This window comes from Rutilus rutilus (assembly GCF_951802725.1).
Source record: "Rutilus rutilus genome assembly, chromosome: 1".
Classification (NCBI taxonomy): Eukaryota; Metazoa; Chordata; class Actinopteri; order Cypriniformes; family Leuciscidae; genus Rutilus; species Rutilus rutilus.
Genome location: NC_140209.1, coordinates 50,708,423 through 50,733,447, shown reverse-complemented (window position 1 = coordinate 50,733,447; position 25,025 = coordinate 50,708,423). Strand labels below are relative to the sequence as shown.

General features: G+C 38.4%; 2 protein-coding genes across 2 annotated transcripts in view; one reads left to right on the top strand and one right to left on the bottom strand.

Moving 5' to 3' along the window:
- Positions 1-4,024, top strand: part of rapgefl1 (Rap guanine nucleotide exchange factor (GEF)-like 1) — a 39,030-nt gene extending 35,006 nt beyond the window's left edge. Inside the window, exon 15 of the mRNA XM_084434683.1 lies at positions 1,923-4,024. Within this exon, the coding sequence (XP_084290809.1) occupies positions 1,923-2,047 (125 nt within the window). The 3' untranslated portion in view covers positions 2,048-4,024. The remainder of the gene's footprint in view (positions 1-1,922) is intronic.
- A 998-nt stretch (positions 4,025-5,022) lies between these two features.
- Positions 5,023-25,025, bottom strand: part of ppp1r9ba (protein phosphatase 1, regulatory subunit 9Ba) — a 44,371-nt gene continuing 24,368 nt past the window's right edge. Inside the window, exons 3-11 of the mRNA XM_084434671.1 lie at positions 19,729-19,861; positions 18,620-18,740; positions 17,659-17,763; positions 16,134-16,269; positions 11,856-11,996; positions 10,047-10,100; positions 9,666-9,895; positions 9,386-9,482; positions 5,023-8,714 (exon numbers count right to left, since the gene is read on the bottom strand). Of these exons, the coding sequence (XP_084290797.1) occupies positions 8,661-8,714; positions 9,386-9,482; positions 9,666-9,895; positions 10,047-10,100; positions 11,856-11,996; positions 16,134-16,269; positions 17,659-17,763; positions 18,620-18,740; positions 19,729-19,861 (1,071 nt within the window). The 3' untranslated portion in view covers positions 5,023-8,660. The remainder of the gene's footprint in view (positions 8,715-9,385; positions 9,483-9,665; positions 9,896-10,046; positions 10,101-11,855; positions 11,997-16,133; positions 16,270-17,658; positions 17,764-18,619; positions 18,741-19,728; positions 19,862-25,025) is intronic.

The window sequence follows — 25,025 nt, the reverse complement described above, 5'->3', positions numbered from 1 at the left end:
GGATGCGAGACTTAATGACTCTGTAATTGTCTCTAATGCTCTCCTGCTGTCAACGTGTCAAAGGAAGGATGCTGCAGCCCACAGCTGATGATCTCAGATCAGTTCTGTCTTCTGTTTTTACTGTTAGGGAAGACAAATCACCAAGGAAATTATTTCAGAATCTCAAATGCTGCTCCAAGGCATTAATGAGACGCTCAAGCAAATGCTCATAAAATTGTCCAAGACCACATTATCTGCAGGGCTCTGCTATCTACATTTATTTTTTGTTTATATCAAGTTCCTTTATGAAACATCTGAGAAAATCTGAGTTGCATTGCATCACTGTAAAAGTGATCAGTTGACTTAACTTAAAAAAATTAAGTTACCTTAAAATGATTAAGTAAATAAACTTAAGTAATGTGGAACTGTCAAGTTCACATAACTTCTTTTTTTTTTATTTGTTATTAAGCATTAAGTTTATTTACTTAATAATTTTAAGGCAACAGGTTTACTCAATTTTAAGTGAGTGACCTGAACACTTTTTACAGTGATACATTAAACATGATTAAATCTCCTGAGCTATGAAAATGTTTTTCAAGATATTGCAAAATTGATCTTGCTAGTCAATATTTTTGTCTGGTTTTGTACAAAAAAAATATTTTAACATCCTCAGCATAATGTAGCCTACACTACTGGAAGATTCTTTTGAAAGAGGGCTCATACTGACCAAGGCTGCATTTATTTAATAAAAAATATACAGTAAAATAGTAACATTTTGAAACGCATGCTAATACATATATTATGGTGAGTGGACAGTGCCACGGATTACCTTCCGAAAGAGATAGTCATGTACCTTTACATGAGAGTAGGGCATTGTAAGCTTGGTAAAAAAGGATTATTTGCAGTTTCTTTTTCACGTTTCCCTGTTCATTTTAATATTGGCGGTCTTGTCTCAATTTTGGCACATATTTTGCATACAGTGTCATTTAGGCAGAAAACGCCTCCCATAGAATCTAATGCAGAGTCAGAGAGACCGTTTTTTTTTTTCTTGAGATCAGAGAGGACAAAGTGCAGCTATTCATAGCTACTGAAAGAGCTGCTTTGCTTTCTCTCTCTCGCTCTCAGTGTCTGTTCTTGGAATTTTTTTTCGCTCTCTTTCTTTTTAAAAAGTGTGTCTTAGCAACGGATGCTGTGTGTGTAAAGTCAGGTCAGCTGGACATGAGCGTTTGTGAGCTGAGCACGTGCATGCCGGGATCTCAGCTCTACCACGCCACCATGTGGTCAGCCACAGTATCACCCCATACTCAATACAGATCATTTCTTCAGCGGAACACAAGATGTTTTGCAAAAGAGCAGGTTGATGCTGTTAACTAGCTTCATTTTTTGCAGCCCTGTTCTCAAAATATGTCTGAATATTAAAATCCTGATTGTTTAAATGCATTTTTTAGCTAGTTTTTAACAGGTTTCATTTATTAAAAAAATAATTGTTCAACATTGACAATAATAAGAACCATTATTATTAACTGAACACCAATAATAGAGCATCAAATCAGCATATTAGAATGATTTCTGAAGGATCATGTGACAATGAAGGATAAGAGTAATGATGCAGAAAATTGAGCTTTTTATCACAGAAGTAAATCACATTTTAGAATATATCCAAACAGTAAACCGTTAATTTATACGGTAAAAATATTTCACAATATTTCTGTTTTTACTGTATTTTTGATCAAATAAATGGCCATGGTGAGCATGAGAGACTAAACATAACATAAAATTATTCCAAACTTTTGACCTCCAATGTATAAATATTACATACATTTATTTTGATAAATAATTATAAGGTTTTACAAATTCGATTTTTTCTGTCTGTTTCTTTAGATTTCTTTCTTCCAGTGACTTTAATTGATTTCTTTTTGTCTCTCTTTCTTTCCTCCTCACAGCAATGGAGGCCGAGCCGTCCCCCTCTCACCTCCAGACGAAAGCGTACGTTCGGCAGCTGCAGGTCATCGACAATCAGAACCTGCTTTTTGAGATGTCCAGCAAGCTGGAGCCAAAAGACATGTGAAGGGACCAAGCGTACCTACAAGCCATATCTACAAAACCTCTTGTTCCCTCCAATAAACCCACACCCAACCCTTCATTCTCCATTGTCACAGATCAACCCAGCTGGTCTGTCAATCATCTCAGGCTGCGCCTCCGAATCACTGAACGAGGAAATTTGCTCATGAAAATGGTGTGAATTGTGCTTTTGAGTGATTCTGTGTCAATGTTAATTATGACCACGCATAGGGATCTGGATTCATTTCTGCTTTTATTTTTTTCGCTGTTCACGACTGAAGGGAAACCTGTCCTGATTGCACTGCCATCAGTTGAACTGAACCAAACCGAAATAAGCTTTTCATCCGGGCCTTCAGAGAAACAGACTTCATTTTGACTATTCATTACCCTAAAATACATGAGACAATCTGACCTCTTGAACTCTGACCTCTGGTCTTCCCTCTTCCCCTGCCAACATTGGCACTTTCTGCAACCCTGTGTAACTTGGCTGCAGTCGTTAGTTCTTAGTGTTCTGAACAATATGGATCCCCAGCCATCAAATGAGTCCCGAATCCAAGACCAGCTCCAACGTACAGGATGTTTTCATAAATAACCTGAATAATGTAAATGATAAAGTCATAATACACTAGAAATTGGCTTTAACTGGACATTAAAGTGAATGTACAGGAGCTCGTTTACTGCAAAAATGTATTATATCAATATTTCTGTCTTGTTTTTTCGAGAAAAATCTTTTTTTTGAAACATAATTGCATAATAATACATTTAATATTTAAACAATTGTAATATATTTAATATATATTTTAAATATTATATATAAAGAACACTACATTATGTTAGATTTATACTTAAAACAAGAAAAAACTATTGTTTGTATACAAATTTGAATATATTATGCAATTTTGCTTTTCAAATAAATTTGAATGCATATTGTTTAAAGGATGTTTAGATATTAGTTCTGAAAAACAAGCAAAAATACTGATAATTATTTTTTTTGTGGTCTTGAAGCCAAATTTAACTTTCACTGCTGTTAATTTATTAACGCTTAATAACAGACCAAAAAGAAAAAAAGACCAAATGCAGTATTTTATCTTATTTTTGGACAGAACCACTTATAACGCTTAATGTAATATGCCGTTAATATTAGTAGTTCCTGATGGCCCAGCTTCGTTTCAAGTCGAGCTTTACTTGGTCAAGCACTTGTTTTCAGTATGCCTTTGCGTTATGTTGAAAGGGCCAATGGAAATGTTAATTCTCATGACCAGAAAAGTGTTTATTTGCACCCAAGTTTTCTCCTGAACGATCCCAAGCTAATCAGTCAAAATGGGCTCTGTACCGGATGACTTGTCTTGGATTGGACTCTCTCAGGATCTCCTCCTGAGGTCATATAAGGGACGGCCTGTAAGGCTGCACTGTACATGTCATGTAAATAGCAAAATAAATATGAATATGATTCTATTTTATGTAAGAGCTATGAGATGGACTCTCAAGAAGAATATTTGTTTTGTAAATTAAGAAAAAAAAGTATGTGTACAGTTTAAAAGGGACGACCCAGACAGAGTCTGTGGTTTGCGATGAAAGAATTGTATAGCATATTTGCTGGTTTTGTTGTTTCGGTTTGATATCATTTCTTATCCATTACAGATGACTTGTACATATCCTCTGTTTTGGTTGCATAGTTTTTTTTTTTGCGTTGTCTGTCTGAAATGGATGAATTGTACAGCATGTAGGTGGTTTAGTTGAATTTTGCTGTTATTATTTGGTAAAAGTTTCTCATTTTGTTTTTATTTGATATTTTTAAAGCGGGTATTCTCTTGTTGTTTTTTGGTTTTGTACAGAAGTCCGTGTTTACAGTGCGATTTCTCTGAAACTCAGACATGTCCAATGAAAGACACGGAGGGCGGGGCAGGAGATACTGCCCCGCCCCCTTTTCTTGACATACGTCAAAGATGCATCTAAAATAAAGCCTCTTGTGATGAGCACTCGAGACGCTCTGCCTCAGTGTTTATTCGGTGCAATAATGATGTTGAGTTTCATGTTGCTTAAAACCACAAAGCTTTCTGGGGAGAAAATGTTACAAAGTAGCCAACAGATAGGGATTTTAAAATTACGATTCTCAAACCTTGACATTAAATGAATGATCAGTCAGCACTCTCAAACTTCGAGTATTATATTAGTAGCCTACTCGGTTCTTGGCTCATTTTGAGTCGGGCAAGATCAATTCAAACTGGTTCGTTCTTTGAAAGAATCGACTCAAAAGAGAATCGATTCGGACATCGCTACATCAGAGCGGATCTCTTCAAAATAAGAAGGAACGCGAAGGAACGTTTGTCCTAAAATGTAGTGGCATGGATCCATAAAAAGTAGGACTAATTTCTGTGACCCCAGCTAACAAAAATGTTCTAAGAATGATTTGCTAACATTCTCATTAAGTTATGAAAATGGTACATTTGACTGTTCTCTAGTCTAAACTATCTTTAACAAGTAGCAAGACAAACATCCTGCTAAAATGTTGCAAAAAAAAAAATCGCTCCACGAACGATGTATGAATATCGTTTTTGTGTTTCGTTATTAAAGAACAGATAACTTTGAACGAACATTCTATTAATGTTTAGAAGTTCTTCCGAACGTTTGTTCATAACCTTGCAAGAGCGTTAGCCAAAGTTCTGAGAATGTTCCGTTAGCTGTGATCGCACCAAATGGAATGACAGAAATAATGACATTCCAAACATGGCCACATACTGATATCCACAGAGGGCAACGCATTATTATTTCCCGCCCTTATTTTTTATGAGACAGAAAAATAATAATGCACGGCCCCTGTTGTATTCTGTATTTGTATTAAGTCTGTAAGTCATTATTTTTGCAATATCGCTCGATGCTACTATAATGTCAAAGGAAAAAAATACATTTCAACTCAACAAAACGTCATAGCAATGCTCAACGATGTACCTATTCCCACACTTACTTTCAAAACAGACAAAATTTGCTGTTGCTCAGCACATTTCTGCATTTATTATGACAGTACTTATGCAATTATTGAACATGATGATAATTATTTCAAATGGAGAACATCTTCCTCTTGTTCATGTGGTAGCAATTTACATGGCATGGGTAAAAAAGGAACTAAAACAGTACAGAGGAAAATGGAGTCGTAAAAGTTCGTAAAACAACTATAAAATCAAAGGCGTTCCTGCTTTACATTAGGTGTCAGACAAATGTGATAATGCCATAAATTACAATCAAATTACAAGTTGTTGCATTTTCCGCCCTCCAATATAGTTCCAAACAAGTTGATGCATGTGTAACGACACCACGGCGTTAAATCTTTAAACATGTTATTCTGTACACATTTGTATTATTAGATTTCAATTTAAATACACTGTAGACACCAAAAATAAAGAGGAACCAACTTTTATACCAGCAGGTGAGGAGATAAACACAGAGCTCTTTCCTGTACATGGAAGCAAATTCATTTCATTAAAGGCAGCAGCTAAGCTAAGCTAAGCTAAGCTAAAGTGTGAAATTTAAAAGCGTTAATAAGATTCAAAATGTTCGTTTCCTCCATAACTCAGTTTGCTCGTTTCTACAGTGTAATGCACGGGGGGAATAAATGAACGTTTCCATGTTTCAACTGTGCCACCGTCTGGACATCCATACACATGGTCATGGTGTGTACTAGCCAGCACATTACAATAATAAATCCCAGCAAACAGAGGCTCATAGTAAACAGAACTATACACAGCAAATGTGACCGTTATGTTCGAATGTCTTAGGTCCTTGTCAAACCAGTGGGCTTCTTCCTTGCAGATGGGAAATCATGGTTTCCTTGACATTGTGCAAATAAAAGAAAGCCCTCAAAATTGTTCTATTTGTGAGATCTATATACATTTACAGCGGCGTCAATCATTTTGTAATTTCTCAAATAACGTTCTGCACTTGGTTGCTAGATAACGCTGAGGTTTCTAGTCAGGGTTAAACAGTCAACGAATTGAGAGCTGTAAAACTGAGATAATAGTCCCATAATTAACGTAGCGAGAAATACACTTTCCTGTCAGTGCTTGACCTCGCTTGCTTGACAAATTGTTTTAGGTGACCATGACAACGAAAGTCAGACATAAACTCAAGTCTTATTGCGGTTTAGGATGATTGACGCACAAAATATGTTAGATTTACCCGCGGAATATCAATGATTGCAAGATTCCTAGAATAGGCCTATGGGTTTGTTGCATCGTTTTACAAAACTCTTTGTCCTATGTACTCTCAGTGTTACCCTGTTGCTCAACATTTTTAACCAATGACTTGTAATATTGGAAAAGAAAAAGTATTAAAAACTATATGAAAATAAACAATCGCATAAAAAGCTGAACACGTAAATACTTTCGGGGGGAAATGGAAGAACTCCAATACTCTTGAGGGTTTTCAATACTGTGCTGAGTTTACAAGGTGTAGTGCCCAATTCTGTGACCCCACTAGGCGCCTACTAGGGTCACAGAATTCATTTGAAAAACAAACTCGGTTCTGTTTAATTCATACGGTTGATGTGAGAGGCCCAACAGTGAAGAGAACAGGCCACAGCTATCCGACTGAACTATAATCTCAGGTAATAATGATTTTAAGGGCTGTTCACACAGAAGACATTCTTCAGTTTAAAACGTGAGAGGCGGTACGGTACCTAAGGCTGCGTCCGAAAGCTGAAAAATACACGGAGGTAGGAAGTCAACAAGGCACGTCCTAATCCAATGATCGTGTCACATATCCTGTCTACTAAGAAACCTTCAACTGATTGATTTTTGAAGGCAGCCTAGATGTATCCTTCACTGCCTATGATATCCCACAATTCTGTGTTCCATTTCATGACAGTTGAGCAAAAAATAAATATGGGGTCTGATAGGTTGCTGTTCATTCGGTGTAAACAAAGATTCTGACCAACTTTTTCCCACTTTTAATGTCATTTCTAGCAAGAAAATTTGTATTATAGTAATTCAATATTTGCTTAGTTATCACCAAAGCACTCACTTATTTTGTTTCAGTTTCGTGAGAAACCTTCGTGCGCAGACGATGCCTGCAAAGTCATTGACTGATAGAGCAGCGAGGCAAGTCAGCTGCCTAAGCTTTCGGACGCAGCCTAATAAAGAAAGAAAAGAACGCAGGGTCTCGAGACGCTTCACAGCTTCTAAAAAACGGGTCAGCGGAGAAGCGAGACAGTCCAAGGCGTTATTTTCTTACAATAGAAAAATAACGAAAAGCAGTGAACCAGCGCTTACATTAACCGACGCACTCAATTAGATGCAAGGATTTACATAAGAATGGGTTTACGAAGATTTGACACAAAGTATGCTTGTGTCAACACACTAAATTGAGACCACTGAAGCCTCACAATTGCTGTCAAAATTCCAGTTTTCCCAGGAGAACAATTTAAAAGAACACATTTAAGACAAAGAAAGACCAAAGTGGCTTGTAACACCACAAAACAACTAAAAGGAGATTCCATATCAATGTATATGGAATGATAATACTGAATCAAATCACGTCCAGCAGGACAGAGGACAATGAAAGCCAACAGAGACATAAAACTTTAGGATTCTCCAGGACTCTCTGTAGTGCAATCCAAGTGCACTCACCGTGGTCCCAGGAGACCAAAGCATTGTAGTAAACACACTAAGAGTGCTTAAAACAGAGAGGGCTGGTGAAAGGTTTTGTGTAGCATTTAAGCAAGGCCATATTTCTGATTGATTCAGAATTCTTACACCGTCACATTGTCAGGCGGCTCGGTCACATTGTCGGGTTGACCGAGGCACACTGTGCAGTGCACATAAACACTGCATCAACTAACCACAAGCGCTAGAGATTAAGCACAGGGTGATGTTTCTCCTGTGAAGAAACCATTACCCATAAGCCCCTGTTCATTCTACACTCCCATTACCATATCTTTTACACAGAAAGAAAACATAAGAAGCTCCTGAATGCTAACTCTAAATGTCAAATTTACACTTTTCACACCCTGTTTTCCAATTTGGCCTAAAAAACAACAACTTGACCATCTCTTTTGCCATGCAAAAATGGACTTTCACTGTATTATTTGCCTAGATGTGAAAAGTAAAGCCCTTACCCCATCTCCCCCCCCCCAGCACATTGCTTAAGCGATTTTAATATTTAAATATATGCCAGAATATATACAAACAGTCCTCTTGTCAGTCACTGCGATACAGGCTCCGATCCTACATTTATTAATGGTGCGTGTTGGCATCCGTGCGGTCTTCGTCCGGCAACCGCTTCGTTCTTCTCCTGCAAGCATGTGAGTGAACATTTATTAACGAAGAGGTTCTACATTCCTGCCGAGAGCAGAGAGGCTCATAATACCTTTAAGGGCGCTTAAAAAGAAACAAGGAGAACATGAATAAATGACTATAAAAAGGGCCTCCTGATAGCTAGACGTCCCCTCAGGCGTCTGGTACAGTGTTTGTTTTGTCCCCTCTTCGTCCCCGGTAACATCCCCTCAGCATGTTTCCTGTAGTTCATCAGGTTCTTCAGGTCATGGAGGAAAAATGTGGTCGGAGGGTAGAGTGGGCGGAGTTGAAGGCGTTTCTGTCGTTCTCTCCGTCAGTTCCACAGTGGAAGGCTTACGAAGGCTCCAAGCTCTTCAGAGCGCCAACCTTTGACTCCAAGTCAGTAATCTGAGATGGAAACACATTGGAGTTTAAGCCAGTTTCATTTAATATTTACATTTTTATAAACATGGCAGATGCTTTTATTCGTAAATAATTTAAATGCCGTTCAAAGGCTGCGTCTACTTGATCAAAAATACAGTAAAACGGTAATACTGTGAAAGATTATTACAATTTAAAATAGCTGTTTTGGCTTTTCATTTATTTCAAAATGTAATTTATTCCTGTGATGTCAAAGTTGAATTTTCAGCATCATTACTCCAGTCTTCAGTGTCACATGACCATTCAGAAATCATTCTAATATGATGATATGCTGCTCAAACCCCAAATTTTGTATGATAAATATTAAGAGTGATGTTTGTTTTAGCAGGAACCAATAATGTAGTATAAAACTAGTATTTGCATTCAAGTATGCAGACCACACAGGCATTGCAGTCGTTTACACGCTTAATTTTCTTTCTGTTGATCAGATTATAATTTCAGGTCCACCCCTTTCAATCCAATCTAAATCGAATTCAGATTGAGCTCAATCAGATCGAGTAAGATGTTTACGCGAAGGCTTTTCTGTCCGATTGAGCCATCAATCTGATTATTTGGGTGCACGTAAACGTAGCTGATGTATGAGTGAATGAGAATGATCTGCATTGGCAGTTTCTGGAAATACTGATTTCCAAACGCACCTTCTCCTGGAGATTTTCTGTCTCCACCTTGTGGCTGGCCTCTGACTCCTCTTGTGCTCTGCGCTGCGCAGTCTCCTTCTTCAGATACTCAATCTCTCTGCATTAGGACACACACATAAACACAGCTTAGTTTAAACCCTTTCGCTGGGTCACATGAAGGAGTTTTGTCCAAATCCTTCAACCACAAACCATATGATACACGCTTATTTAGCTTTGTAATCCTGATTAAAGTCATTATATTGAGTCTGACTGGCTGTTATCCACCATTTCCCGCACTCACTTCTGCTGGTACTCTTTGATGAGGCGTTTGGCTTTGCTGTACTTGCGCTCCAGCGCCTGGTACTGCGTCTGCGTCTCTTTCAGGTGCTCGTCCACTGCCTGGCACAAGCTCTGAGCCTCCATCCAATAGCCCTCCAACTTCTCCATCCGCTCCTTATTCTCTCTCACCGTCTGCTCCAACTGAGCCCTTTCCATCCGCCAGCGCAGCTTATCCTGCTCAGCGTGAGCCAGCTATAGAGACAGAGAGAGAGATCTTGTCACAAGGGTAAATAAAGGTTGTTTAAAGATCTCTTACACATGTTTATTATTCTGAAACCTTAAAATCTAAAAGCTAGCAAACAAAATGACATGTACAAGTGGTGTCTGTGACGGTCAGTCATACCTTCCTCTTGAGCTGCTGGATCTCAGCCTGGGTCACAGCATGTTTGATCTGGAGCTGGAGACAGAGATGGAGAGGGTACTGAAGCATCCAATGGAAGCAATGCTAATGTACATTTTTCTAGATTACTGATTTAAAATCTTACAGATGCATGTCTACAAAACTATTCCAATTAAATTGAAGCTATATAATAATATATTTAGGCACTTTTAAGTAAGACTTATTTTAAGGATGTACAATATTGGTGACCATAATGTTATAAATCAATATTAATTTTTTTTTGTATATTATTTTCCCCAGGAAGAAACCTAATTTAATTTCCCCTAATTTAAATTCAAACAGTATAATCTTTAATTTTTAAATATCAAATTTTAATCTGTTCATAACGATTTGCCATCTGAATTTACTTAAAATTCTACACTGAAACATATAATTATGGATGGATGATAGAGAGACAGACAGATAGATAGATGGATGATAGACAGACAGACAGACAGATAGATAGATATATAGATAGATAGACAGACAGAAGGATGATAGACAGATAGATAGATGGATAGATGGATGGATGGATGGATGATAGACAGACAGACAGACAGACAGATAGATAGATAGATAGATAGACAGACAGACAGACAGACAGATAGATAGACAGATGGATAGATGGATGGATGATAGACAGACAGACAGACAGACAGACAGACAGATAGATAGATAGATAGACAGACAGACAGACAGACAGATAGATAGACAGATGGATAGATGGATGGATGACAGACAGACAGACAGACAGATAGATGGATAGATGGATGGATGGATGGATGATAGACAGACAGACAGATAGACAGACAGACAGACAGACAGACAGACAGACAGACAGACAGACAGACAGACAGACAGACAGATAGATAGATAGATAGATAGATAGATAGACAGACAGACAGAAGGATGATAGACAGATAGATAGATGGATAGATGGATGGATGGATGACAGACAGACAGACAGACAGACAGACAGACAGACAGACAGACAGACAGATAGACAGATGGATAGATGGATGGATGATAGACAGACAGACAGACAGACAGACAGACAGACAGACAGACAGACAGACAGACAGATAGATAGATAGATAGATAGATAGATAGATAGATAGATAGATAGATAGATAGATAGATAGATAGATAGATAGACAGACAGACAGACAGACAGACAGACAGACAGACAGACAGACAGACAGACAGATGGATAGATGGATGGATGACAGACAGACGGATGGATGGATGGATGGATGGATGGATGGATGGATGGATGGATGGATGGATGGATGGATGGATGATAGACAGACAGACAGACAGACAGACAGACAGACAGACAGACAGACAGATAGATAGATAGATAGATAGATAGATAGATAGACAGACAGACAGACAGACAGACAGACAGACAGACAGACAGACAGACAGACAGACAAACAGACAGACAGACAGATGATAGACAGATAGATGGATGGATGACAGACAGACAGACAGACAGATAGATAGATGGATAGATGGATGGATGGATGGATGGATGGATGACAGACGGAGCGGACGGACGGACAGATAGATAGATAAAAGTAAAACAATACACTAAAATAAAAAAAAGTTTAAAAAACTCTACATTCATAATGATACCTATAGTTCAAAATATAAATATAATTATCGGATATTGGCAAGTCAATAATGACAGTTTGAACAGGTTTGCATATTTTTTCAGGTCATGTGTTAACGAGTGGCCAGGTTTAGAAGTTCCTTGTATGTTCTACTGACCTCCTTAAACTTGTGAGCAAGTTTCTCTGGGTCCATCTCCACAGGAGAAACCATGTCTTCATTCTCTGCCAGGTCAAACACCTCGATGGCATTAGGACACATGGGGCTCATCTCTTCTTCATCTGTGGCATATTCACCCGTCTGAACATGGACAAGAAATGGAGAGAGACAAAGAAAGAAAGACATTGAGACACGTGCAAATAAGATTTGTATATCTGATTTTAATCTTATGTTTATGGATTTTGAAGCAAAATAAGTTTATTTATAGGACTTTGGGTGTGTATTGGTGTCTGATCAGTGTGTTAATAACATTAACCACTAGATGTCAGAGTTAAGCTAGGCAGAAACCAATTGGATCAAGGGGAAATGCATGCCAGGACACTATAAAAAAACCCTGTGACTGGCCAACCACCATTTTGAATTGACTGTGCAGCTGCAGGAAGATGAAGTAAAGCCGGATAAAAGCTAATTAAAAGAACTGCAACCGCTTGATACATTGATGTGCCACATTTGAAGTGACTTGGGAGCTGTCAAAACCTTGGAGAATATCTTGGACCTTAAATAAACACACAAAGTCTCTTGTGTATTTCTGCATGCCCCAACACATCTGAAATAAAACAACCAGCATGTTCTCCAAATCCCAAACCGGCTATTACTCTCACCCCAAAAGCCTGTCGTACACCCAACACTCCCTAAAAACCACTGCAAATACACTACTATAACAAACATCCTTTTAACAATGGACTTCCCCTACAAGTTAGGACATGAGCAGACTAACTCTCGCACAATGACTTCCTGTCTGGATGAGTGAACAGTGTAAACTCTTACCAGGAAACCAGTCACAGTTCATGACACATGTGACAGAAATGCTTTGTGACAATATTGGTTCCTCTGATGTAGAGTTTTGATCTTGTTAATATTGTATGTTAGTATCAGTTCAGCATTACAAGAAAAGAACGAAGAATCACAATATCTTATTATGTCATCTTGAAGTGAGAGTTCATCCAAAAATGAAAATTCGGTCATCGCTTGCTCACCCTCAATTTGTTCCAAACCTGTACCCCCCCATCCCAGTTACTGCAGTCTTGAATAATTATGTGTCCTTGCTGAATAAAATGATATTCTGTATTTACAAATGTGTTTTTCTATCTCAGTGAGCCCAGTTTGTCGTTGTCTCCCTGGGTCCAACTCTGCCATGTGGGTGAAGGAGCAGACAAACTGTCTGTTTTAGCACTTCTCAAACGTTAAGATAACATCAGACTGACGTGCGCTCAGTGTTGCGGAGGAGAACGTGCTGAGAGGGCACTGAGCTGGCAAATTAAGCCGTGAGATGCACTGTGATGGAATTCTGCCCTACCCAAGATCTCCAAAAATATCAAATGTGAGAACTTGTCAATCTTTAATATCTGAATTATTCATCAAATCCCTTCACGCCATAGCTAAGTGGGCCAGTGTGGAGGACAATCATGAGTCATGTAGAGGAGGTACAGGTTGAACGTGTTAAAGCAATGAATGCTTTAAAACAGAGCTATTTATTGTTATATCATGGATTCTGAAAGAGCGTTTCGATGAAGGAATGTTGACATCATGTCTTCCACTGCATGGCAGTCTCACAGCAAGATGAACGCAATAAGATTGTATTAGCTGTTGAAAAAAAAATGTCTTTCAGTTTAACTTGATTTATGAGTTGAGCATTTTGAACATGTCATAAAAAACTAAATACCTCAGCTGTGTTGATGCACTGCCAAGAACAAGGTAAAATATCATTCCCCATTAATGTCACATTCTCAAGTGAAAATCATATGTTAGAGATGGAAAAACATGCTGTTGCAGATAACTACATTTATATGATTACAGTCTATAAAGTAAACGAAACATTGTCTGAAATTAGTCACTTGACTCTTCCCCTCTTACTTGCTTTCACTGTTTGTCTGTATTATTTACAGTATTTGTGTTAAGCATTTCTTAACATGGAAAGTTTGTCCTTTCCACCCACGATTTACTTGTGAATATGAAGCTGAACGAATTAGAAACTTAAACGTGGTTGTTTAAAATTCAAGGCAAACACAAACTGAGCCTCCTAAACCCCACTCATACCGATACAAAGTTGAGAAACAGACGGCAGCTGACAAGGCTGTGATGAAGACGGCCCTACAGTAATCTTGTGTCCGTATTCTCCAAGAAAGCTGCTGACCGTCAGTGCCATCAGCAAATGTTGTGTAAAAGTATGACACACACACACACACACTGACTGGGATTTCCAGTCTAACTTCAAGCCCCAAAAACAGCTAAATGTACAACTTTCAAATCTGGTCATTCATGTGGATGAGTTACAGAAATCTCTAAATAAATTGATACGGTTGGATGTAGGTTTTAGTAGTTTTACACATGTTGATGTGTCCCATTTTAGACAACTTGATTGGTTACCTATAGAAAGCAGAGTAGCACTTTTTAAATAAAAAAAATGGTACACAAGATAATCAATATTAAAGCTCCTATATATTTTAACACATATTTCTCGGGTAAGTGAGGGACATTTTTATAATGCTAGGCAAAGTCTTGTGGATATTACAGTATATCGTTTAAAACTTTCGAATACTTAGGGGCTCAAATGTGGAATAATTTGCCCCTGGATATTAAGTATTTCAATTATTGTTGGTTTTAGTTTGAAAGTCAAAAGTTGGTTATTATATAGACCAATAGATGACCCCAAAGATAAAAGTCTAAGGGGGTCAGATCGGGAGACCTTGGGGGCCATTCAACTGGCCCACGACGACCCATCCACTTTCCAGGAAACTGTTGGATGGATGGATGGATCCCTCCAAGACTGTTGGAACAACAAAAGTGATGGTTTGGTGTGGTATATGGGGTACAACGATAGTGGGTCCATTCTTCATCAATGGAAACCTCAAGGCCACTGGATATTTGAAATTGCTACATGATGATGTGTTTCCCTCTTTATGCACTGAAGCTGGCACGTTCCCTGAGTTTTTCCAGCAAGATGGTGCACCACCACATTATGGGTGCCAGGTCCGAGCATTCCTAGATGAACAGTTTCCTGGAAAGTGGATTGGTCGTCGTGGGCCAGTTGAATGGCCCCCAAGGTCTCCCGATCTGACCCCCTTAGACTTTTATCTTTGGGGTCATCTGAAGGCAATTGTCTATGGTGTGAAGATACGAGATGTGCAGCACCTGAAACTACGGATACTGGATGCCTGTGCTGGCATTTCTCCTGCGGTGTTGCTATCAGTGTGTGAAGAGTGGGAGAACAGGGTTGCATTGACAATCCAACACAATGGGCAGCACATTGAACACATTTTATAAGTGGTCAGAAACTTGTAAATAACTCATGAACGAATAAAGTTACGTTGAAACCAAGCACACCATTGTTTTTCTTGTGACATTACCAATAAGTTTGATGTGTCACATGGCCCTCTTCCTATTGAAAAAACAAAAGTTGTATCCAAGATGGCCGACTTCTAAATGGCCACCATGGTCACCACCCATCTTGAGGAGTTTGCCCCCTCACATATACTAATGTGCCACAAACAGGACTTTAATATCACCAACCATTCCCATGTTATTACGGTGTATCCATATGAATGGCCCACCCTGTATATTAATATGGCTATAAAATAGTGATAATAATAATAATAATAATAATGATTATTATTGTTATTAATAAATAAAAATCTAAAAATGACAAAAAATTCGAAATATTACTGTAATATCTCTCTTTATTTTACAAGTATGAAATTACACAACTAATATTTATGGCTGACTTGATTTCTTTATTTTCAAACATTAAAGCTTCCCTTTTGTTCATAAGCGCTTCTTATTAGAAGTATGTGAAGATGGTCGGCGCATGTTGCGTTCCCAAATGCACGTTAAATCGACCCAAACTGCAGATGCAGAGATTGAGTTTGTGTGGCGCAGCATTTACTGCGAACCGAGTCGTTTCAAACTCCGGCAGGTATTGAGCTGCTCTCGAGTCAGAACACAGTGCTGCGCTTCACTCTGAAACATGCAGCGCATACTTATATGTATTTATTTAAATCGTAGCATTTGCAATTTGTTAATCACAATAAGTTGATTTCGGCTTTTTTTTTTAATAATCATGCAGCCCTAATAGAATTTATATTTTACAATTGCAAATGTTTCACTTTTAAATAAATAGTGAAAAAAAAAAAGTCCAAAATGCAACACTAATTCTGCATTACTCACAAATTGAAAAAGTTGACTGTTAAAGGGTCCATTTTGTATCTTATGAAGTTTTACCTCTTCGTCCTCTTCCATGTAGGGGTTGTAGCGTTGCTCCATCATTTCTCTCTGCCATCTCTCTTGTTCCAGTGTCTGCTGGATCAGCTGGGCCACCTCACTCTGTTCCCCCGGCTTCTCTCGGCCAATCACAAACCTGCAACACAAACACCAGCCAATCAGGTGACCTAGTGGACTAGCTGCCATTCCTGTACTGTTTTGAAGCGTGATGTCTAGTGAAAATATACTGTATACAGATTTACAGGAAGGAAAAGACCTTCATTCTAAAAAATAATCAAATAATATCAAAAACTTCATCACCATCCTGATGTATGCATTCAACTGTATTAAAAGCGACTGATTTTTAATCAAGGTATTCCACAAAAATAAAAGTTATTATTAAACATGTTCCTGCGCTTAAGCCTCGTCTATTAATCACATTTTCCATTTTCCTGCACTACAATCATAGACCATCCATGCCTAGCGAGGACAGATTAAGAGAAAACAGGACGCAGATTTGTGAGCTTGTTTGAATTGCCACAACCCAATCCCTCATCTTGATTGTAGACACAACTACACAGGTCAAAGTGACAGAAAGCAGCAATCTATTTGACGGCACTATTAGAGATGATAGTGAGTCAGAGACAACAGAAGATAATGCTGATTAAATAGAGGGAAATTAAGTTCCAATACACTAAAGCTTGAGGTCTACCTGAATTCATCAAAAAAATCTAGACAAAGTGCATCAGTTTCCACAAAAATATTAAGCAGGCTGCAGCACCTCGTCAACACAAGTTCATGTGACATCGAAGACTGGAGTAATGTACAGCTTTGATCACAGAAATAAATTACATTTATATATATATATTACGATTGTGTCGATTGTATAGCCTAGAAATCTAGACGCACCCTAGCGGCAGCAAAATTATTTTGCAGCCAGGGTGGGTCTAGCAACTCTCAATAGACCTTTTTGCTGCAAAAACCTAAATTGGGTCAGGCCAATCACGTCGTGTATAGAGTAGGCAGGGGCGGGCTTAACATATGACGACAGAGTTGCGACGGCTCCCTGCCACTTGAAAACAAAGAATGGCTGCTGCGGATGGAGAACAGCGGTCTTTCGAAACGGCTTTGGCCGCAACTCTGGAGGAGTTGGAGTTAAGTTTTTCTTTGAGAAAAGAACAAAGAACGGCACTTAAGCCATTCTTAAAAAAAGGAAGATGTGTTCGTAGTTTTGTCGGCCAGATTTAAAAGTTGAATCTATCAACTAAGCTCCGCTGTTGGGAAAACGCTCTGGTTGGTTGAAGCGCTGTCCTATTGCGTGCAGAGGGAATTTGAAAGACTGCCGTTTATCCCGCCCATCAGATTGACCGTGTCTATGGTGAGTTGCCAGACTAAACATCTTGATGTACGTCTGGCTTGCCAGGCTATCGATTGTATAAATTGTAATAATATTTAACAATACTACTGATTTGACTGTATTTTAGTATACTTTCCAAAACATTTTAAAAAATGAAGTCGCTATGCAAATGTTGCTTTGTGTCCTTACTTGACAGTGCCGCTGGTGTTCCTGAGGACCGATGCAGCGAAATTCTGGGTTACGCCCACCAGACTGGTTCCGTCCACCTCCACGATCAAGTCGTTCACCTGGATCCTACCGAAGGGAAGAAGAACCAGGAAAAAAAGCACATTTGTAAAATAGCTGCTTCATCTTGGGCCAAGTTACTGAACAATCTCATCACTCTATGTGTAAAGAAATTGACATTGCCAAAGGAATAATTTATTCGGTCTGAAATAGACCTGAAAACTGACCGACAGCAGCAGTGAATCAGTGCCCCACTTAACTAAACCACTTCTTGTATTCCAGGTCGTTAAAATGATCGATCGACCCTCTCAGTCACAAAACACGTCAAACTATCCAACCCCATCCAAAACGGCCCGAGCAGCCTGTTTGTCAGGGCAGCTGTACGTTTGATTGACAGCAGAAAAACCAATCAGGAGCCAGAAAGTGAGGATGAGGTGCTTGGAAAAACACATGTGGTTACAGCACATTTTAGCATTGGTTTATTAGATTTGTATGTCTCCTGTAGCCACTGCAATGCACCACAAACCTACTGACTCAAGCCTGGAGAAATAGCTAACGTTATGAATTTTTATTAAGAATCATAACACTCGCTGAATCTCCTGCGATCTGACGGATCGTCATGAGCAAAAGGGGGCTTCTCTAGGCTGAATTACTGTTATTAAACCTCTTGAGCTTGAAGGGTAGAAGTAACTTCTCCACGACCTCCATGATTCACTCCAGGGTCTGAAAATTCCCAGATGACTTTGCAAGGTCAGATTCAACTGAATATAGATCAATAAACTACACCATCCTTCCTTCCCTGCATGTGTGTTGACTGAATTCTCAGTCAAGCATGATGAACTTCTGTTTTATAAAATAACAAAACCATGTACACTTAAGCATGAGCATAAATGTATGTATCTGCATCACAGTTTCTCTTACTGACCTCCCGTCTCGGTGGGCGGCTCCTCCTTCCGTCACAGTCTTGACGAAGATTCCCAGTTTTTCTAGGCCCATGTCTGCACCGGCACCCATCCCGATGATGCTGATTCCCAATCCGTCTTTATCTGACCGGAAGGAATCACAGTGTTATCATGACTAGTTCGCATGTCTCGTAAATGAACAACACAGAGTTATAATATGCAGGAAGACATCAAGTCTATAGGCTGCAAAGCTGTGGAAATGACTGATTTAGTTATTATACCTAGGTAGTATTATGATCAAAATACTAAAACATAATCTTTAAATCAGTGTTGCTTTTGTTAACTTAAACTAAAACATGTTTTAAAAAGTGTTCGGCAATTCAAATAAAGCTAAAGTAAAATTTTAAGAAAATTTTAAATGTTGCTTCAACAACTAACTGAAATAAATGTAAGTACTAAAATACAAAAAGATATATAGAAATATATAGAAAGATATATAGAAATATAAAAAACCTAAAAAATTACAAAAGCACATAAAATTACTAAAACAAACTAAAATTGAAAGTATAAAAGTAAATAGGTGGCAATTCAAAATATTAACAAATATTATAATAGTATATAAACGATATATAATGCTTTAATTTGTAAATGGGCACTTTAGAGAGGTTTAAGGCTTTTAAATTGGGATAATGATCTAGAATTAGTATGTGACTAATCCTGTGACTGTAAATCCTGTGACCAGATTTTGAGATTATAATTATTTAGCAATTATAAACACATTTGATTTCAAATAATCCTCTTGGAATGATCTTGTTCTTAATCACTTATTTTTTAAGCCCAGATTGAATGTAACTTTCATTTTACCATTGCAATATAAAAGCTACACATCTGGACACAACTCATCTATGTCTGCGCTGTGATATTTCACGTACAGTAGCTATGGTAACCGCCAGACTGCTTTAGGAGGGAGGGCTCAACCCCTCAGACTTTCTAATCAGCAAAAGCTGCTTACTTTACAGACCAAAACAAGCTGCTTCAGTCAGTTTGTTTAGAAACAGGAAGTTAAGGACCCTTAAGGACATACCACACAGGCTCTAAAAACACACATGGTCTAGTAAGGCGAGTCACGTACCCTTCTCCAGCTCGACGGGGAATAGGTCCAGTCTCTCCACCCTCTTCTCCAGCTCATACTCGGCCGAAGCCGCCATGGGATCAACATCATCATTGCGTCTGTCGTAGTCCTCATTGGAGTATGTGGTGAAAACCTGAGAAAACAAGTCACAAAGCTTGAGTATGTATAGAGTATAGTTATACAAAAAAGCTTTTTTATTTATTTATATATCTTGGGTTCAGACACTGGTCAATCAGTCAGCACAACAGGGTCTGCTATCTGCCCCAGACAGCAACATAGTGTCCGGATCAGGGCAGACATATACATATATATATATATATATATATATATATATATATATATATATATATATATATATATATATATATATATAACAATTCTCATCAGAATACACAGCTATTTGTTGAATGACTGTCAATGGAGAAAGAAGCAGGGTACAGATAGTGTAGGTATGACATCTACCAGCAGGTGCTAACTGAGACATGCTACTGTAACCTGACAAACAATGTCAGATGGCCTGTATGGGAGACAATCATTATTTTACAGTTCCATTTGGTACCGCTAGTGGATATTATTCATCTTCATCTTCCTCAGTGAAGATTATTTTTCTGTAGCCCTGGGTGCCACTAAAGCAGTAGTTTTTACAGCTACAGTCATGCATCATGTTCTCCATCAGAGAGACTGGGGCCATGAAACCACACGAGCATATGGGTGTATCACTGTGGGTTCATTTATAAATTATAATAATAGTTGGGGACTACAACAGCCTTGCTCCGGAAACAGAGTCCCATTCTATATAAAGCACCATAGTTTACCCATGAGTCTTTAAGCAGCACTTGTGTTACCTCAGCTGAATATATTGTGGTAACAGCTTCCTGTTTACAGTTGTTCTTGATCGAAGCTTGCTAAAGCCGCACGTTAAAAACAATGAGATGGAGGGCAGCAGAACAGAGCAGAAAACAGGGCGGCACTTTTTCCATTTGAACCAGAGGATGACGCTAACAAGTAAATGCTGACACGTGAGTGAGTCGTTTGAATCATTCATTTAACAGATTTGTTCAAAAACACATCAAAAGAAGAATCTTGATGAGTGAATCATTAAAGGAACACTCCACCGTTTTTTCATATTAAACTATGTCATTCCCTTAACTAAGACGAGTTGATACATACCTCTCTCGTCTCAGTGCGTGCACTCAATCGCTCTGGCGCGCGGCGACACTTTGATAGCACTTAGCTTAGCCCAGTTCATTCATTAGGGACCAAACAGAGATGAAGCTAGAAGCGACCAAACACCTCCACGTTTCCCCTATTTAATTTAATTTCCCTATATAATTCCCTATTTCCCGTTTTATTTTGACTAACACATAATAAAACGTGGCGGTTTTCTAAGCGGGTAAAAAGGATAACTATAATGTATGGCGGAATAGCACTTGGGAGCACTTCGACTCGTCTTCGACTATCCTTTTTACCCGCTTAGAAAAGCGCCACGTTTTATTTTGTCTCACCATACTTGGTCGTGTAACTACTCGTGTAACTGTATTTAAATAGGGAAAACGTTTTCCCTGTTTGGTCGCTTCTAGCTTCATCTCTGTTTGGTCCCTAATGAATGAACTGGGCTAAGCTAAGTGCTATCAAAGTGTCGCCGCGCGCCAGAGCGATTGAGTGCACGCACTGAGACGAGAGAGGTATGTATCAGCTCGTCTTAGTTAAGGGAATAACATAGTTTAATATGAAAAAACGGTGGAGTGTTCCTTTAAAACATTCACTCAACTCAGTCGTTCAAAAATGCTGATTCATTCAAGAACGAAACTAGTGGCAGACACGTGCATTCAACAGATTTGTTTAAAAATATTGAATCATTCAGTGCTTACAGTTGAATCACAGCTGCACCGATTTATGGCCATCTTGATTATTAAAGTAATATAATGTGATTCATTTCATTTAATGTGAGCATTTTGTTAATTAATCAGCATATAACATTTTAAATGACATATTAGATTTAAGTCTCAGATTTTTCCTTATACCATTGTTTCTTATACAGCTAACAAAGGTAATACTTTATTCTAAATAAGGTTTATGTCACAATTATGAATGTTATCTCCAAGTTTTACAGATTTTTTTTATTTTTTTTTATTCCATTTCTTCCCATGCCCTACTGCAGTGGGAAATAATAATATCAAAAACTGCTGATGGAGGAAATCTGCATCAGTAGCGGAGTAACGCAGTGCTCATTACCCATCTGCCTCTCCGCTTGTGCTGCCGTCAACTTCTCTTCTTCTGGGAAAACTACAGATAATTCTGCACATCAGTTGTTGGGTACAGAAGGACATAATGCAGCAGAATTAAAGACATTGACTCCCCCCACCCCCCTTCAACATTTCTCATTTTCAACTTCCTCAGCCCACCCCATACCACTGAGCTTGTGTCTTTCACAATCACTCACTTCCTTTTATTTCATCTCCCTCTTTTTATCTACTCACCCAGTACATTTAATTCTTTCATCCCTTCATTTCCAGGAATATTTTACCGTAAAAATGTTTTCTCATTTATTACTTCTTTTCTTACGTGGGAAACAATGAAGGAGCTCAAAAAACACTATAAAAGTCTATACAATACAATATGTTCTATATAATGTCTATAACGTCCATACCAAAGAAAGTAAGTTGAACTATGAATGACTAAAATGATCAGCCTAAGAAAAAAAAGAAAAGAAAAAAGAAGAAGATGGTTCCTTGAGTTGAACTTACTGACTGTTGTTAACTGCACACTGGAGGGGAAGATTTAGTCTTTTATGTCTTCAATATGAATCTGTTTCTCTCACAAATCTATCATATGGCTTGAGAAGAATATAGCATTTAAGTCATATGGACTACTTTTATGGTGCTTTATTTGGATCTTAAAAGGGTTAGTTCACCCAAAATTGTAACAAATTGTCATCAATTGCTCTCATGTCGTTCAAAACCAGTAAGCCTTTTGTTCATCTTCGAAACACAAACAAAAATATTCCAATGAAATCTTGAGAGATTTCTGTCCCTCCATTGACAGTCTATGCAACTACCACTTTGAAGTTTCAAAAAGTTCATAAAGAGATCATAAAACTAATCCATATGAATTGAGCAGAATGAAAGTCTCACGGGTTTGGAACGACATGAGGTCGGTGAGTAAATGATGACCGGATTTTCAATTTTAGGTGAACTATCCCTTTACGGTCCCAAAATACCAAATCAAATCATGTTTCCACTGACATTTCATAACATGACTTTGTTGGATATTATCTTTCCTGCTGGGAAAAACTGGGCCAAATCTGCTGAAGTTGGTTCTTGAAAAATGGTTGCTGGTCCAAGGTCACCAGCTCTAACCAGCTTGAAACCAGGTCTACCAGCCATATAGGCCACCTAGAAACCATTTAAAACCAACTACCATCAGAATATTCCAGCACATTAGATTCAATATACCACATCATCGTTTTATTCCACTCTCACACCTCCGTCTCTCTCCTACTCCTCCCTTCCTCAGATCTGCTCCATCTCTTATCTAAAAATATTTCCTGTATCTCAGCGCTGAAGTGAACAGCAGGTCGGAGCACCCTCACTGTGAATGCCATCGGCCTGCTCTCATGTCTCTGTCTCCATGGCAACGGCCCGGCGATTGTGATTATGACATCGTTGTGCCATTCCCACCCCCCACCCCCTCTTCTCACTCTCTCCATCCCCCTCCTCTCCTGCTTTTATTTATTCCTTCCTTCCTCTTGACGGCTGTACAAGAGGGGAGGGGAAAATGCAACTGTATATAATACTAAAATCATGTCTATACTGCCTGCATCACTGAATATGTGATTTTCATTACATGAGAAAATTCAATACATTTCAATTCTAGAATATCTGGATTCCAGTAAACACAGATTGTGTCACTCATGTCTTATAGGCCAATTGAAACAGTGCAGTGCAAGTGCCATCTGTGAGTTTTATATCATTGACTAAAAGTCCTTTTTGGTGTCTCCTTTTCTGTACCTCTTTCTCAGTCTCTCTCAGAAGGAATGTTGGAAGGGACGACACGAAATTCACAGGCCAGATGTGTCTGAAACACATGCATCCTCTGTGAACTCTTTCCACAGAGCAGAAGAAACTTACAGACTTCAGTCAGTGTACAAGCCACATTAAATTTGATGCAATGAAATCTTCAAAATCCAGGAACCTCCAAGGTGTCAAAAAATAAAGTTAAATAAATAAATACTAATATAAAAGTTAACACTTTATGATAAGGTGTAATTTAGGGATGCACCAAAATGAAAATTTTGCCATTCAAAACGTGCCATCAGAGAAGGGATAATTAAACATCTGTTTGTGTCCCTGATTTCGGCCCTCCAAAACCATTTCGGCCCGTAAATGTAAATAGCTGAACATTTTCGGTAGCCGAAATTTAGGTGCATCCCTAGTTTCATTTGTTTACATTAGTTAACATAAACTAACAATGCAATCCTTCAGCATTTATTAATCTTAATGTTAATCTCAGCATTTACAAGGTCAAAAGTTGTATATGATAACATTTGTAAATGCACTGTGAACTAAAATGAACATTTTTATTAACTAACATTATCAAAGGAATAATAGCCTAAATGCTGTAAAAATATGACTCATTGTTAGTTCATGTTATGCATTAACTAATGTTAACCAATGAGACCTTATTGTAAAGTGTTACTGAAAAATGTTTTGTTTACAAAACAATAAAAATGAGTTGTGGCCTAAGACTTACTGAAACCACTTAAAACCAATGGAATGGATGTAATTCTCTCCTTTATAGCCTCATTTTCAAACCTGACTAAGGTTCATAAGGTTTATATAGCCATCTGAGTTTGAGTTTTGAGGCTCACTTTCTGTAATTATTCCCCCTATCAAAGAAAGAAATGACAACAAATTCAGCCTGCTCGATGCACCGTACTTCAAAGATCTGCCATACTAACAGAACATGTCAAGCATATGACACAAAAACCATAGATTACACAAGCTGACAGATAATACTGATAAGTGCTAACATGAGCTAGAAACCCCACATTCATGCACACAGTTGCAGTGCGTGCATGTGGATTGCAGCTGGTTTGACTGTGTGTTTTTGGCTCAGACACTCTAAACTCTCACTAGTTGGTATGCATGGGGAAAGTGCAGTGTGTTAGCGTTACAGCATGCTGCTCCCCCTCCTTCCTTCACACACAAACAAACCCTCATTTCTTTGCATGTCACATCACCAAAGTTAAAAACAGGAAGATGTGGAGGGTCCTGGAATTTGAGCAGCCACACACA